A 16,546-nucleotide genomic window follows, 5' to 3' on the forward strand; every position below is an offset into this window, starting at 1 on the left:
AGCAGTTCCGTACTTACAAATTTATTCTCCTTGGATTTAACCTTGATGGTTTTCATGTCACATGAAAGAGAATGAAAAAGATTAATCACTCAGGCTCAGGATATCGAGGTACATTAAAATGCAATTCGTGCTTTATTACCAATATTACGAAGCAATATTGTCAACTACACAAAATATATTTTTATCAAAATCAGATGAGAAAACATGACAAACAGCAATGGTAAAAACAGCATAAAACTACCACATAAAACTAGTCGCTATGCAACTAGGTCGTTTTCAAAACAAACCGGTGAGCATCATCACACCACCAAATTCAATACCGAAACGTGTGGAATCCTTACAAAGTGTTTTCACCTCAAAAAAATTGTGCAGGTTAAAAATATACGCTTTAAAGATTGTCAAAGTTCATGGGGGGTTAGAGGCATGTTTGCATACTTCCATGCCGTCCGAAGCTGTCGGGCCTGGGTTTGAATCTCTGCGCAGATATAAACTGTCATCCCGGTGTTCACAGACTGGATTCATCAACGTGTGTGGTGCTGCTGTCCCTTGGATGGACATTAAACATCCCACGGTGTCCTTCATGAAGAGTCGACGAGCTATCACCGGCACCATTAACAAATTACAAATTCCTGCTCGAACTACTGCTGGAATGAGAAATGCATTGCTGGATGTGCCTCCACCTATGCAAAAGTCATCTAAACAAGATATAGTGGTTGTTTTAAGTCTATAATACATTCGTGAGAGAAGGATCGTTGGGAAAAATAATAAGAAAAAATTCATTCCCTGTCGACCCTATTCCTTTGTGGCTTGTAACCAGAAACAGAAAATTGTATTTCTTTGGGCCAAAGGTGTGGAAATCCTACAGAGTGCGGCCTGGCCTGGTAAAGTGCAGTGCTTCACGGTGCGGCACCCATCATCATCACAGTGGATACACAGGGAATACAGATGTTTTGTTACTTTGGAATTCAGCACTCAAGGGAAAACATTCCCATATCCTGTTTCATGCTGCTGTTTTGCTGTAGCTCAACACCATATTTATTCTTCCACCAAGAGCAAAGCTACACAATTCACAGCAAGCTTGAGAGTGTGTGAGCATGTGTGAGAGTGTGTGAGAGAGAAAGTCTCAAGCTGGCAGCAAATTCATAAACCTTCACACAATCATAAACATAACTTTTAACCAGGAGCAACTCCAAGTAACAAGTCTTATCTTTCAAATGAATTTGCAAACAAAGCAAACAAATGACACAAATATGCAGCATGTTTGAAACAAAGTTGATAAAGTTGAACAAATGCACAGTTGTGTGGTGGGAATATGTCCTTGTCTTGCATGTAGTGCTTGTGTTGCTGCTCCATGGAGCCTTACGGTAGGGATTTCTGCACGAACCAGTACAAATTGGAAAAAAAATCAGCATTCATATCGTGAAAATGACCTGTGGGTTAATAAATGCTTTATGTAGTGTAGTTATTTCCTTCATGAGCGTTTAAAAAAAGCGTAAAATAAATAATTGCGATATTACATAGCGTCGCTATTTTGTCCAAATAGACGACGTCCACCTCCCCAATCGCCTGTGTCTAAACACCACCATCCATTCTGACATTTTATTGATGTGTAAAACTTTCCAATCCGTCTTAAATGTTTCTTTTTAATCGCTCGCCAGACCACGGAGCACAAGTTTAAGCGGGATAACAGGCTTGGGCGGCTCGGCAGGAAAGGGGGAGGGAAGGGGCAGCCCGAGTGACAGGAAGATGGGAAGACCCGCACCCATCAAGTGGAGCATGTACAAAAAGCGGCCAAGCAGAGAGGGGCTAAGTGGGTCACATCTGCCGGTAGTAAGTGAGGCTATAAAAGAGCAGGTCATGAACAGCAGGGCAGCAGACACCGAGACCAATCGTTGGATCAAGGTGCAAAAAGCTGCAGAGCTGCTGTGTGACGCCATGCCTCCACCCAGCCAGCCACGCCTCTTCCGAGGGTCGCATCGTGCTCATCGTGTCCCGTTGGGCACAGCCGGAATATTTCCATCATGTCAGCCTGTGTCTATCTCCTGTGGTGTGATTGATTAGGCCCTAACGACACAGGATAATTAAGGATCTTCTGTTCGTTCATCAATTCATGGTCACGTATGTCAGGAAGTGGGTTAAGGGGCTATTGTTTTATTATGGTATTTGTGATTGCTTTTTTCCGTTCCCTCCCCGTGCCGCCATGGTTATAAAATACACTTGGTCTCGGGTGAATACTGGTAGTCCTGGTGGCTTCATTTCTTGGTTTTTAATAAGTCCCATCAAGGGTTGATATCTAGCCGCGTGAACCGCAGTACAAGATCGCGTCATGTGAATCAGGTTTGCTCAGCCTCATTAGATCAGTCACATGATCGCCTATCGATGCAACACACTCACCCGACTTGGGGACTCCAATCTGTACGGTAACGGCTTTGAACACGAGGATCCAGCAGGGTTTTTTTTTTTTAAGCGGGTGCCTTTCACGGTCGCTTGAACGTGACCTGCCAAACTCGTACTGGGAAACCGTCCACGGCTATAACTATATTTTGTGGAACTAAAGTGCCATTTGTCTTCACAAGAGTTCCAATATAGCACATCATACTCATAAAAGACCACTTTTCCGTCACAAACGCTCGATCGTTAATCACTATCATTCAAGTTAGAGACGTGCGCTCGCAACTTCGTTTTCAACAATGATATGTATTATACATATATATATATATATATTGCAGTTACAGTCAGAAATTTTTGGATGAAAGACTGAGAATAAATAAATAATGTATAATAAGTAATGAAACAAATATGTAATGGAATATAATTGTTACAAAGGTGTATACAATGTATGTGAGAGCATACGTTCTCAAATAACAATTAATAATTATGAACAATGCACTTCAAGTGATTCAAAAGAAGTAAAAAAAAAAAATGTTTAAATGCAAAAATTCTGTTTCTCCATGGTCTATTTCAAAAGAACAAAAAGCAATATCCATCATGAGGTTCAAATGCAGTTCAAATGGCACTCGACGGTATCCCAAAATGTTTTCGGTTATTCAAATGGCACTCGACGGTATCCCAAAATGTTTTCGGTTATTCAAAATCAATCAATTGCAAAATTGGCAGCTCAGATTTTGCCAAAATTATGTGCAATTAACGCCCTCGAAGAATATTCAAAATCCAATGTTTCAGGTCTCCATGGAAACTACAAGTTGAATAAAGGCTACCCAGATTTGACTTGACAACCACTGGTTGTTTTTCAAGTGACCAGAAGTTGATGATTAGAAAATTCATTTTGTCATTTCAAAGCTCTGAAATGAGATACAGGTTCTATTGCATTCATTTTTTGTAACATAAAAGGGACAGACCACATTTATGTGGAAGGAAGTGGTGGAAGGGACATGAAAGAGGTGGAGATGCAGAGAGAGAGAATGTTCTGGATAGACAGAGCAGTGTGGAGAGGAAAACCTTGTACGGCTGACTCGACTAAAAGGTGGGATTAATGCTGGGGCTATTAATATTTAATAAGTAGTAGATCAGAAGTGACGATGATAATTTATTCTGTGATGTTTGATGTGACCTTTAAAACCGAGTTCAAACTTCAATTGTCCTGAAAATAAGCAGACGGCGGTACTGATCATTTTAAGGACACTCCAATACTTTGAGATACAACCAGCAATGTGACCAATCTTTGGTTAGGGTATCTGAGGCTTTACTTGCTTCAATACATCTCTGATATAGGTCCCCTTGAAGTCTTTCATGGCCGTGGTGACTGCCATGGTGGAAATTTTATGGCGTAGCCCGTAGGGCAAGCCATCTGGAACAGGGTTTGTCTGTCCGTCTGGTGTATGTATGTCCCTCACAAATGTCCACCAATCAGAGCTGAGGATCTGGTCACATTACAGGGGAACAGCGGATCCTCCACTCAGCAGATCCAAGCCCGGCTACGCCTTGTTACACTATCTGTCTTGTTTGTAAAGGCAATAAACCAATTGAGCCTGGAGCTATGAAACAAAGCAATCCTAAATTGTACTTTCAGAAGGACCAACCTGCCATTTTTAACATTCATTTACAACGTCACATTAAAGGTTTTCTTTTTTGGTCTTTTACTTTGTCGAGTTGGCCTGTTTGGTGCACTATCCGAGCAAAACGGAACATTGGCAACCATATGGCAAGCAGCACCAAAATAAACTTCAGTTAGGTGTCCATAAAATGGAATACAGTAACTCGCCGATATACGTCGCGTCTATTTGCGTTGCTTCGATAGAACGTCGTTATCACATTATGGGACAAAAGTCGATTCAAGTTGCGCAATTCTGATAAAACGTCATTCAAAAATGTTTAAGTACAGTATGTTTAAGTACAGTCTCACCGCACATTGCACCTTGGCAAAAAAAAACAAAAAAAAAAACTCTAGCATGACGTCTGCCAGTGTTGGAGATGTCGGGTCGCCCGCTCGCGGAAAACTGACAACATGGCAAGCACTCAGTGGATGCCACGTCGCTTCATCTCCAGCCTCATCGTGTGGTAAAGTGTACTTAAGCATGTCTAATATGTACTTTAAGTGAAGGTTAAATGAAGTTTGGGTGATCAAAAAAAAAAAATCCATGGCACCGCATCCCCCCATTATAACACTATGTATACATATGGGAAAAGCTTAATCCTCATGACTCTGCCCCTTCTTTTACATAATAAAGAACACCAAATATCCACCTTGTGGATCACATGGACATGGGCTGATCCGCTAACATCAATTGGTCAGACCGACAACTATCGTGGACACCTCTTCATGGTGGTTGTACAACCCCCCCCCCCCCCCCCCCCCCAACGCAAGACGAGGGACAAATCCTCCTCCATTCTTCCCTGCTGCCTCAATTTGTCAGGGCAGCAGCACGGTCACGGTCAGAGTAGAGTTCGGTCCCCATGGACGGGCCCTTTCCCCCCTTTGTCTGTCTGACCAGCTGTCCAGTTTCCCATATCCTCTCTCACCGCACATTGTCACAAAACTTCACCATGGGGTTGTTGTTGTCCCTATATAACCCGTTTATCACGGGATTGTTCCTGTTCTATGGTCCACCTGTGCTATCAAATGCTAATCTCCTTGACGGGTTATACACTAGTACAGTAACTAACACATTCTCATCCAGGAAGTACCTCAGGGATGGTGAGAATTATACAAAAGATGAAAGAACAAGAGTTACCTCTTCTTATAGGTCAAAAAAATGGCAGCCTGCATGTTAAAAAAACGAGTCAACCTGTTGAAATTTCCAGGATATCTCAAAGTCAATCTAAGCGTCATGAAAGGAAAATGTCAAGATGGGAATATTCTTTTTAAACAAACAAGCAACAGTATGGACAATATTTGGTACTAAAGGTCGCTCGTCTACTGATCTTCAGGTCAACGGTTGACCTCAGTTTGGCAGGTAAGGTCCAAATACCAGATGCTCTTCCTAACTTTTATGGTACGAAAAAGAACGGAAGAGAAAATGCATGTCTTTTGAAGAGATTTAAAATTACTCTAAATAATTTAAACTTTAAAGGTGTTATAGAGGCACTTGAAGAACAGCTGGTGACAAAAGTAAGGCAAAATTCGGATGACTTGTAGTGCAGTGCAGCTCACACTTGACAGCGAGATCTGAAATTTGGGATCTTGATCCCTTCTCTGACAATGGACAAACGGTGTCAACATTCAAGCAAAATTTGACATGTTCAAACATATTCAAAACTGAATAGGTCCATGTAGAATCACGCTATTTGGTACAATTTTCACAGCTTGTCAAACTGAAACATCCTCAACCCAGGACGTAAATAAAAAATCACAAAAAAAAAACAAAAAAAACAAACTTACCCCACAGTGTACTTACATCTGTAATCATTTTGCAACTTTTACAAGGTCCAATTTGCCCAAACACCTGCAGAACGAGGGCTTCTGTAACTTGGCGGGACAAATTCCCCACATACCTAAAAAAAAAAAAAAAATCAAAAAAAAATCAATCATGTGGACATCATAACTTTTCGACATATCGTGCTCACAGGCAAACATGGGTGAGAACATCAGGTGGTTGAGGTATATCGATCAAATTGCAAACGGATAACAAATCCATACAGAGCCCTTAAATTACTATTATTATTAAAAATGGCTATTACCATTAGTATTAGAAATACCTCAGGGTAATGAAGCTTGTATGGGTCAATACTGTACAGGTATTAACTATTATAATCTCTTGGATTTGGAATTAATGGCAGCCAACCTCACCTTCATCCTATAAAGCACCTAACATATTTGCGAGATCATCGATAAATAACAACTAGCAGCTCATTTATCTTAGAAAAACGATATAAATCGTCGCTGCAAATACTTCTGCGTTCCCCAAAATTAAATGTACATACATATCGAAGTAATAAAGATAAAACCAAAGGCCGGGAAAAAAATCCGATGAGGCCTAACATCCTTCGCTTCAGGCCCAATGCCAGATACCGAGGCGAGCGAAGCGCCGTGGCTCAGATCGAGGCACTCACAGCGTTTTGGGCTGCCCGTCATCCTCCATGTCTGTAGATGTTACATAAACGGATCTCCGTGGTAAAGGCGGCGGTGAAGCGAGGACACCTTCCCGACCACACGGACAACGGCTGAATATGGCGGACAGCGCATGCGCAGTATGAACAGTGTCGTGTCATCTCACGCCGTTGATCCCGTCATGGTTAATTGTCTACAATCTATGAAAAGACGAATGTCCTTAAACTGAAGGGAAAAAAGTTAGAAATTGTAGTATTAAGAAGTGTTACGACCTACATGGAAGAAAAAAAAATTGTTAAATCTTGCGTTGCTCAAAACACCGTAGCTAACTATACTGCGTAAGCTGCAACTAAGCAGATAGAGCTTAAAATGCGAAAGAAAAAAAACAGAATAAATAATTAAACGGGTGGGAGTGTATGTTAAAAGAGTGAAATGTGAATTGTACGTGTACCGAAATCGGGGAAATTTTTAATTTTTCACAAACCTATTAAGTATTCATTTTTAACTCACCTGGAACGAAGTTCCGGGGAGTTTACTCGATGGCGTGTCGTCCGTCCGTCCGTATGTCCGTCTGTCCGTCTGTCAACACTTGCAACTTCTTCTCCGAAACCGCTGATGGGATTGTGATCAAACTTGGCACAAATTATATTTGTTATGTTGTGACTAAAGTTTATTCATGGCATTAAAAAAAATCTGGGTCAAATGGGGTCTTTCGGGGGTCAAAGTGTATCCACGTTTGCCCCCCCTACCCCCCCCCCCCCCCTCCTCCACCCCCCAAAATAATAGGAATTTGGTTTTTCCTCTGAAACTATACACACTATTTCGATGAAAATTGACCACACAACCTTCATCACCCTTGCTGTACCTATTTTTGTTCACAGCACGAAGAAAATCGAAATCTAAAGGGGTCAAAGTGGGTCCGGGTTTGACCCCCCAAAATATGTATTTGCTTTCTTCTCAGAAACTACACACACAATTACAATGAAACTTGACCACAACCTTCACCACCCACGATGTACCAAAGTTTGTTCACAGCATTAAAAAAAAATCGGGGTCCAAGGTAGTCTATGAGGGGTGGGGGGCAGGTTGCCCCCCAAAATAGGTATTATTTTTGTTTTGGATTGTACAAGCTGCCCTGTCTTCTAAGAACCATTGAAATTGGTTAAAATTTTAAAATATGATATGGTTCGGTTTAAAATACCTTTAGTCAGTGTAGTACACTGCTTTATTCTACCAGGTGAGTGCCCAGGGGTATTGCCCCGATGTTTATTGTCCCCCGTCGCACCGCGGAGCGAAAGGGGGACTATGGTTTTTCCCTCCGTCCGTGTATGCGTCCGTCCGTGCGTCCGTCCGTCCGTCCGTGCGTGCGTGCGTGCGTGCGTGCGTAAGCGAAGGACCGAATTCTAATTTGGTGTGCGGGTGCAACCCACGTCAAAATCAAAATGGCCACCGCCATGTATGTCTGAACCTTGTGAGCGGAATATCTTGAAAAATAACCGAACTACTAACTTCTAATCTGGTGTGTGGGTGTATCTACGCATAAGGGAGAACGCTATTGAAAATTGGGTCGCCACGTCAAAATCCAAGATGGCCGCCACCATATATATATATGAACCTTGTGAGCGAAATATCTTGAAAAATAAACGAACTACTAACTTCTAATCTGGTGTGTGGGTGTATCTACGCATAAGGGAGAACGCTATTGAAAATTGGGTCGCTACGTCAAAATCCAAGATGGCCGCCACTATATATATATATATGAACCTTGTGAGCGAAATATCTTGAAAAATAAACGAACTACTAACTTCTAATCTGGTGTGTGGGTGTATCTACGCATAAGGGAGAACGCTATTGAAAATTGGGTCGCCACGTCAAAATCCAAGATGGCCGCCGCCATGTATGTCTGAGTCTTGTGAGCGAAATATCTTGAAAAATAAACAAACTATGAAAAATAAACGAACTATTAACTTATAATCTGGTGTGTAGGTGTATCTACGCACAAGGGAGAACGCTATTGAAAATTGGGTCGCCACGTCAAAATCCAAGATGGCCGCCACCATATATATATATGAACCTTGTGAGCGAAATATCTTGAAAAATAAACGAACTACTAACTTCTAATCTGGTGTGTGGGTGTATCTACGCATAAGGGAGAACGCTATTGAAAATTGGGTCGCCACGTCAAAATCCAAGATGGCCGCCACTATATATATATATATATATAAACCTTGTGAGCGAAATATCTTGAAAAATAAACGAACTACTAACTTCTAATCTGGTGTGTGGGTGTATCTACGCATAAGGGAGAACGCCATTGAAAATTGGGTCGCCACGTCAAAATCCAAGATGGCCGCCACCATATATATGTCTGAACCTTGTGAGTGAAATGTCCGTCCGTCCGTGCGTGCGTGCGTCCGTGCGTGCGGACATGCGTGCGTCCGTGCGTGCGGACGTGCGTGCGTCCGTGCGTGTGGACATGCGTGCGTGCGTGCAAGCGTGCGTAAGCGAAGGACCGAATTCTAATTTGGTGTCTGGGTGCAACTAGGCATATGGAAGAACCCTATTTAAAATTAGTTCGCCACGTCAAAATCCAAGATGGCCACCGCCATGTATGTCTGAACCTTGTGAGCAGAATATCTTGAAAAATAAATGAACTACTAACTTCTAACCTGGTGTGTGGGTGTATCTAGGCATAAGGAAAACCCCTATTGAAAATTGGGTCGCCATGTCAAAATCCAAGATGGCCACCGCCATGTATGTCTGAACATTGTGAGTGGAATATCTTGAAAAATAAGCGAAGTACCAACTTCTAATCTGGTGTGTGGGTGTATCTATGCATAAGGGAGAACGCTATTGAAAATTGGATCGCCACGTCAAAATCCAAGATGGCCGCCACCATATATAGATATGAACCTTGTGAGCGAAATATCTTGAAAAATAAACGAACTACTAACTTCTAATCTGGTGTGTGGGTGTATCTACGCATAAGGGAGAACACTATTGAAAATTGGGTCGCCACGTCAAAATCCAAGATGGCCGCCACCATATATATATATATGAACCTTGTGAGCGAAATATCTTGAAAAATAAACGAACTACTAACTTCTAATCTGGTGTGTGGGTGTATCTACGCATAAGGGAGAACGCTATTGAAAATTGGGTCGCCACGTCAAAATCCAAGATGGCCGCCACCATATATATATATATGAACCTTGTGAGCGAAATATCTTGAAAAATAAACGAACTACTAACTTCTAATCTGGTGTGTGGGTGTATCTACGCATCAGGGAGAACGCTATTGAAAATTGGGTCGCCACGTCGAAATCCAAGATGGCCGCCTTGCGTCTTCCACTTTGTCAACTCACATCACTTCACCGACGGGGGACGTAGGCGTAACGCTTGTTGGTATTGCTTTTGAAAGTCCATCTTTTATATACAACGTCCACAAGGAGAGGAGATATTAGTGGGAGTGTAGAAAAGAGAATGGGCGAAGGCCGGGAAATCTGTGAAGAATGTGGAGCTAAAACAGTAAAAGGGAGACGGGGATACATATCAGGAAAAAGGGGCGGTTGGGATGATCTCCATTGGGCACAAACCGGAGGGGAGTTGTATCATTTTAAGCAATGGCTACATCGATTTAAATAAGACAAGAATGACACTCTTCGACGTCACAACGTCGACTGATATGCCTCCACCCAGGGGCGGATCCAGGGGGGGGGGGTGCAGGGGGTGCGCACCCCCCCCCCTTCGATCCAGGATGTGGGTGCAGGTGGTGCGAATCTGCTGAACTGTTGGACCAGGGAAGAACACAAGGAACTGCAGAAAATTCCAAGAACGCACGAAATGCCGTTTCTGACGATCCATTTTTTTAAATTTCCTGGGGCAGGACCCCCAGACCCCCCTTTTATCCCTCCCCCCCCCAGCGCTATGGTTTCATGCACCCCCCCCCCCCCCCGTCAAAAAATTCCTGGATCCGCCCCTGTCCACCCACATAATTACATCATTATAATACTTGTATCAAGTTTGATTTAAATACATTCAGCTGTGCCCAAGTTTTTTCTTCGAGAGGATTGTTGAGAATGTCGATGACAGGGTGTTCCAGATGATCTTTTCAGAGAGACAAGGTGAGAGTGTGAGATTTTTCAGGATTCTAAGATGTGTTCCACATATTTTGACCAGCTTGTAATTTTATCCAGGTCTGCCGAGAGTAAAGATGCTGCTGCCTGCCGATCTGAGGGATGAGACATGGAGGATGAGACAGCAAAAAGAAAAGGAGGATTTTCCAGAGAGTCTGGTTTTCCAGAGCTTATTAGATTTTGAGGTCAAACGTCAAATCTATAATAGGTCTACAACTTGAGAACGACTGAAGTGATCTAATTCAAACTTCGTACAGATATGTATAATGATGTAAAGATTAACTGATTAGATTTTGGGGTCCCGAAGTCAAAGGTCAGAGGTCATGTCAGGTAAAAATGTGATAACTTTGAAAAGCTCAAGGGATTTAAATTAAAGCTTGGTACAGGTATATACAATGACGTAAAGATGAACTGATTACATTTTGGGGTCAATAGGTCAAAGGTCAGAGGTCATGTCAGGTAAAAACGTGCTAACTCGTAAAAATGTAAAAATGTTCTCCACACATGTCTTGCGGACTTCCTCTCTGGTCGTAGTCAACGTGTGGCCCTGAATGGTTTTCTCTCATCTCCCCTTCCTGTTCAGGCTGGAGTTCCCCAAGACAGTGTTCTGGGCCCTGTGCTTTTCCTGGTCTTCATCAATGATCTATCTGACTCTCTGGAAAATCCACTCTATCTCTTTGCTGATGACTCCACTCTCTGCCGTTCCATACCCCATCCCTCAGATCGGCAGTCTGCAGCCTCCTCACTCTCTGCAGACCTGGACAAAATCACAGACTGGTCAAACAAGTGGAACATGTCTTTCAATCCTGACAAATCTCACACTCTCACTATGTCTCTCCAAAAAGACCGACTGGACAACCCCCCAATCTACTTTCTCAACAATCCTCTCCAATAAGTTCTGTCACTCAAGCTTTAGGGTCTCACTATCTGCCATGATCTTTCTTGGGAAAAACACATTTCCAAGCTGGCCTCCAAAGCCAGTCACCGACTGTGCATCCTCCGTCGTGCGAAGTCCTTCCTTGGCACACCTGAGCACCTCACCACATACAAGGCTTTCATCCACAGCTTGATGGAGTACTGCTCTCCCCTCTGGGTTGGTGCTCCTGCCTCACACCTTGTTCGGCTTCATCCTGTAGAAACCAAGGCTGTTAGAATTATTGGTATCTCCCGCGATGAAGCTGATTCTGAGGGCCTTTCTCTCCCTCGCCGTACACAGGTTGGCAGTCCTTTTATCTTCTACCAACTCCTCTCCAGCCTTGCACCCCCTGCTCTGTCTGTGCTTCCCCCCCCCCCCCCAATAGTTCTGCAGAATTCACAAGGTCTGCCATCAACCCCCTTCTGGTGAAACTGGCAAAATCGAGACTCACTTCTCACCTTCACCCTTTCATTCCTCTTTTTTCCACCTCTGGAACAAACTCCCACACTCTCTTCAATCCCACTCCTCTCAACATGTCTTTAAAACAGCTGTTCACCACCATCTCATATCTTCCCCCATCCAAAACCCTGATCTTTTCTACCATCGTTAATCCACCCCAAACCTACCTCCTTCAAATTCTGTTTCTTTCCTGAAAGTCATAGTTGTGTCCATCTTGTTAAATCCATGTCCCCCGCTTCAGCCCTCTCCCTTCAAAAGATCTCCCAATGTCCCTGTTCTCTACTGTTGTTGTGCTTCCCTCTCTCACCTCCTCTTGTCTCCCACTCCCTTTATGATATGTTCTATGTGTTGTTATCTCTTATACGAGCCTCGACTTAGAATACAAAAAAGCTCCTTGACTCTGACTCCGTTACTGGAGCGGATGGCATCAGCTCAGGTGTCCGAAAAACCTGATCTGCTGCTCTTCTACATCCTTTCTCTGCCCTGTCCACCGTCATTCAATCCAAATCTGCCCACCTGATCTGAAAACGAAAAATCTAAGACAGAGTGATCCTTTGGACTATTGAGTAGAGGGGCTGTATCGAGTTTCAGATAAATCGGTTGATAAATAAGGGACAAGTAGGGATCTGAAGTGTCAGGGAGTAACCCCCATCCTCTCCCTTACCCCCATTGGAGCACCCATGATCCAAAATAATCTGAAAATCGAAGTCAGAGCGATTGTGGGGGCTACTGTCTTGTATTCATGTGTCAAGTTTCAGCACAATCAGCTGGAGGATAAGGGTGGAGTAGCAGAAATAGCAAAACGTTAACGGACGGACGGAACACTGGACGGACGGGCAACCAGACATCTCAACCTATTTTGTAAGGTCATCACTTCAACATCGAGATGAGAGAAAATAATAAAGGTTGCAAAAACGGATCCCCTTAACTACATACCTATCAGCTTACTTCCAATCACCAGCAAGATGATGGAATCCATAATCACAGTCGATATGAAATACTTCCTTTTCTCCAACAACCTCATCTCAGATGACCAATCAGGTTTCTGACTCCACCTTGGCGATGCTGCGTATACTCTCCCAACACTGGATGGAGGCCCTCAATGTTAGAAATGATATCAGAGCCGTTTCTCTGGACATATCTCAAGCTTTTGATACAGTCTGGCATCCTGCCTTCCTCTCGAAACTCTCAGCCTATGGCATCAAAGGACAACTCCACACATGGCTTACTGACTTCCTCCACTCTCGTAACCAACGTGTGACTCTCAACAGAATCCTTTCATATCTTCTCCCTGTCAAGGCTGGAGTGCCCCAAGGCATTGTTCTGGGCCCAGTCCGATTCCTGATCTTCATCAATGATCTTCATAAATGACACCTATATACACGCATCAGACCCACCACTCAAACATCAAAAGAGTCTTCTTGCAAAATGCAGACTCAACTTTTCATCATAATTCCTAAATCTCTTAAATCTCCAAGCATGCAGCCCACCCCCAAAATGGGCATTAGTAGGGTCCATAGATACGCTTGGTCGGTAGTTCCTCCTGCTGACTCCCCGTTTATTTGTCTTTTTTTTTCCCCCTCTTCTTCGTACTCTGGAGCCGCTGCTCACACAATGAATTCGTTTGGGCAATTTGTTGTCACAAGAGGATCGAGTAAAACTGAAAACGTCGGCCTGGGCCAGGGCACCACCATTTACACTCTTTCCATGGAGACCGCCATATTGTTAAGCGGTGGCGAGCCGTTATTTTATTTTTCCTTGTAGTGAATTTTCTTTCCCAAAGTGTTGTTATTCATTCTTTTATCCACTGATCAATATCCTTTTCTTTTGTGGAGTTGCTATAAATTTATTTATTTACTGTTATAATAAAATTTTCATTCACTCATTCCCTTGTCACCGTTATTAATTCTTTCTTTTCGAGGCATTCTTCGGTTGAGTATCCGACTCTTTGAGGAAGGAAAACTTCCGTCGTACGTGCTTGGGCGGACGCAGATGTGTTTGTGCCCCGCAGATGGACGCGACCGCTTGTCCGAGCGCGTTGCTGTGCGGCCTCGGGCGGCCCACGTTGCGAGGGTTGAAGCGGTGTCCCAATTGCGGCACCAAAAATGGCTGTCGGGGATTGCGCTGCAAGAACGAACGCTGCGGCCTGGTGTTCCGTCTGGGGGTCCGGCAGCGCGAGAGCGGCGCCGTCCACCTGCTCGTGGGTGGCGACGGGGACGGGGACGGGGACGGGGACCTGTTCTCGGTACGAGGCCGCGACTGCGGACCGGAGCAGCGCGGCTTCGTCTTGCTGCCCAAGGAGGACGCGAGCGTGGACGACCAGTTTCTGGACCCGCTGACCTCCGGACACTGTTACCTGTCCTCGTGTCAGGGGCGCTCCGGGGTCGTTCCATGTCATCACGTCCAGCAAGCTGTGGCCTGCCGGGTGTGGTCCACTCCCCTGTCCGTGAACGAGGCTGCCCTTGATGCTCTGCAGGTGCATTGGGGAAAGTTTGCAGAGTTGTGACATTTTTGTAACGAGCGACGTTACCTTTTAAAGTTTACCTTCTTCACATTCTTTGAGCCCCAAATGCTTCCTTCCCAGTCATTTTTCATCGATAACCTTCTGCACCTTCTTATCCCCTTTAACGGTTCAGGTTGCTGTCTTGAGATCTTAGGGTCCTGATTTCGAGCTCCTGTCGAGCCGTTCAAATAACACCAGGTGGGTTGACTCAGCCTGTCATCCTTCCGAGGTCGGCAAAATGAGTACCAGCTTACTGGGAACAGGAGGCACAGCTGCGCTTCCAGAAAATGATGCAACCAGCAGCCACACCGGGCATACGACACGACATCAACCCTTTTGCACAGTTCACTCCCTTACTTTTATTACTTTTCTTATTTCTATCAAACTCTCCCCGCTTGACCGCTTGCTTCTCACCGTTCTGCTGTGCTTTCGTGTTTTATTCGCATGATTCAGGTTCCTGGGGACATCCGCCAAGAGATGTGGTTGCTCGAGGGTGAGACCATGGCTCCTCCGCTGGTGCAACGCGTATCACGTGCATGCATGGTGGTTAGGTGCACTCCGAACGCTCAGAACGCATTCGGTTACCTGCACTGCACGTTCAACCACAAGGGCCGATCGCGCAGCTTCCATTGCGCTTGTGCGTCGGGAGGATCGCCGCCAAGTCCGAGCCCGAGCGGCTCCGAGCCCGTACGCTTGTGTGCCCATTTTTACTACTGCATCTGTGCTTTTGCCAGCGACTTGAAACTTGAACAAGAGTTTGGGGATTTTATCAAAATGGCCTTTGGTAAGTCTTGCCAAGATTCACGGGAGTTCTGGATAGTCCTTCGTTGATAGAAGTCTTGAGCATGATTTCATTTTCATTTTTCCTACCGTCTTGGAGAACCCCCTAGCTTGTTGCAACCGAAGAGCGTGGGCACTTCGGATGTCAGCTGCGTATCAGTCGAGAAGATAGAAACGGACGATGACAAAGGTAATGCAATTTTTGTATTAGCTCGTATATTTTGATCAACAACAGACGTGCAAATCCAATTTCTTATGAATTGAAAGTAAATATTTTATTGGGGGTTCAAAATTAATAGGAATCGTAAAGAAAAACCAATGTTGTGCCGGATAGAGCTTTGAAAGACTCGCAAGCAGAGATCCTGGGATTACTTTGAACCGGCAGTGGGGTAGCCGAGACAAGTTTTCCCGGAGCTGACGATTGGAATACGAGGAGGGATGACGGGGTTCATGGGACAACTAGAACATCACTCAGTAGAGAGCATACCCTCCGCCTGGTTGGCCATATCACTCAATGGTGAAGAATCACTTGAAAAATTCCAAGAGCTGATCCACATTCAGATCTTCACCAAAATTGAATCGATTCTTCCTTGTCACACACACAACCGGTCCAACAAGTTTCGTCTAAATCCATCCATAACTTTTTGAGATATCCCACTATGTATCGTTTTTGGCCCTTTCTCCCAATGGTGAAGAATCACTTAACAAAATAAATAATTCTCATATCCGAATCCATATTCAGATCTTCACCAAAATCGAATCGAATCGTCCTTGTCTGACACCCAGCCGGTCCACCGAGTTTCGTCCAAATCCGTCCATAACTTTTTCAGATATCCTGCTATGGATCGTTTTTGGCCCTATCTCCTAATGGTGAAGAATCGCTTAAAAAATTAAATAATTCTCATATCCGAATCCATATTCAGATCTTCACCAAAATCGAATCGAATCGTCCTTGTCTGACACCCAGCCGGTCCACCGAGTTTCGTCCAAATCCGTCCATAACTTTTTCAGATATCCTGCTATGGATCGTTTTTGGCCCTTTCTCCCAATGGTGAAGAATCACTTAAAAAATTATAGTATCCGGATCTTCACCAAAATCTAATCATTTCGTCCTTGTCACATACGCTACATCTCTGCCAAATTTCGTCCGAATCCGTCCACAAATTTTTGAGATATTTTGTTCCCAAACAGACAGACAGGGGTGAAAACATAACCTCCATCCACCTTTGGTGGTGGAGGTAAAA

The 16,546-nt window shown here is 44.1% G+C and overlaps 2 protein-coding genes across 12 annotated transcripts in view; one reads left to right on the plus strand and one right to left on the minus strand.

The window, feature by feature from the left end:
- TIAL1 (TIA1 cytotoxic granule associated RNA binding protein like 1) overlaps nucleotides 1-6,677 on the minus strand; it is a 39,980-nt gene extending 33,303 nt beyond the window's left edge. For 5 of the 8 annotated variants that reach the window (XR_013622803.1, XR_013622804.1, XR_013622805.1 and 2 more), the window contains exons 1-3: nucleotides 6,511-6,661; nucleotides 5,856-5,952; nucleotides 18-41 (exon numbers count right to left, since the gene is read on the minus strand). Coding sequence is in view for 4 of the 8 variants with exons in the window: in XM_078773885.1 (XP_078630011.1) it covers nucleotides 18-41; nucleotides 5,856-5,952; nucleotides 6,511-6,539 (150 nt within the window). In the remaining 4 variants the exon portion in view is untranslated. Of the gene's footprint in view, nucleotides 1-17; nucleotides 42-5,839; nucleotides 5,953-6,510 lie in introns of those variants that run through there. The other 3 variants (XM_068111072.2, XM_068111073.2, XM_068111075.2) reach the window with 3 other exon arrangements.
- Nucleotides 6,678-13,914: 7,237 nt separating this feature from the next.
- C3H2orf42 (chromosome 3 C2orf42 homolog) overlaps nucleotides 13,915-16,546 on the plus strand; it is a 357,660-nt gene continuing 355,028 nt past the window's right edge. For 2 of the 4 annotated variants that reach the window (XM_078773889.1, XM_078773888.1), the window contains exons 1-3: nucleotides 13,915-14,495; nucleotides 14,976-15,306; nucleotides 15,403-15,492. In XM_078773889.1, the coding sequence (XP_078630015.1) occupies nucleotides 14,031-14,495; nucleotides 14,976-15,306; nucleotides 15,403-15,492 (886 nt within the window). In that variant the 5' untranslated portion in view covers nucleotides 13,915-14,030. The remainder of the gene's footprint in view (nucleotides 14,496-14,975; nucleotides 15,307-15,402; nucleotides 15,493-16,546) is intronic. The other 2 variants (XM_068111063.2, XM_068111064.2) reach the window with 1 other exon arrangement.

This window comes from Myxine glutinosa, chromosome 3 (assembly GCF_964187855.1).
Source record: "Myxine glutinosa chromosome 3, kmMyxGlut1.1, whole genome shotgun sequence".
Classification (NCBI taxonomy): domain Eukaryota; kingdom Metazoa; phylum Chordata; class Myxini; order Myxiniformes; family Myxinidae; genus Myxine; species Myxine glutinosa.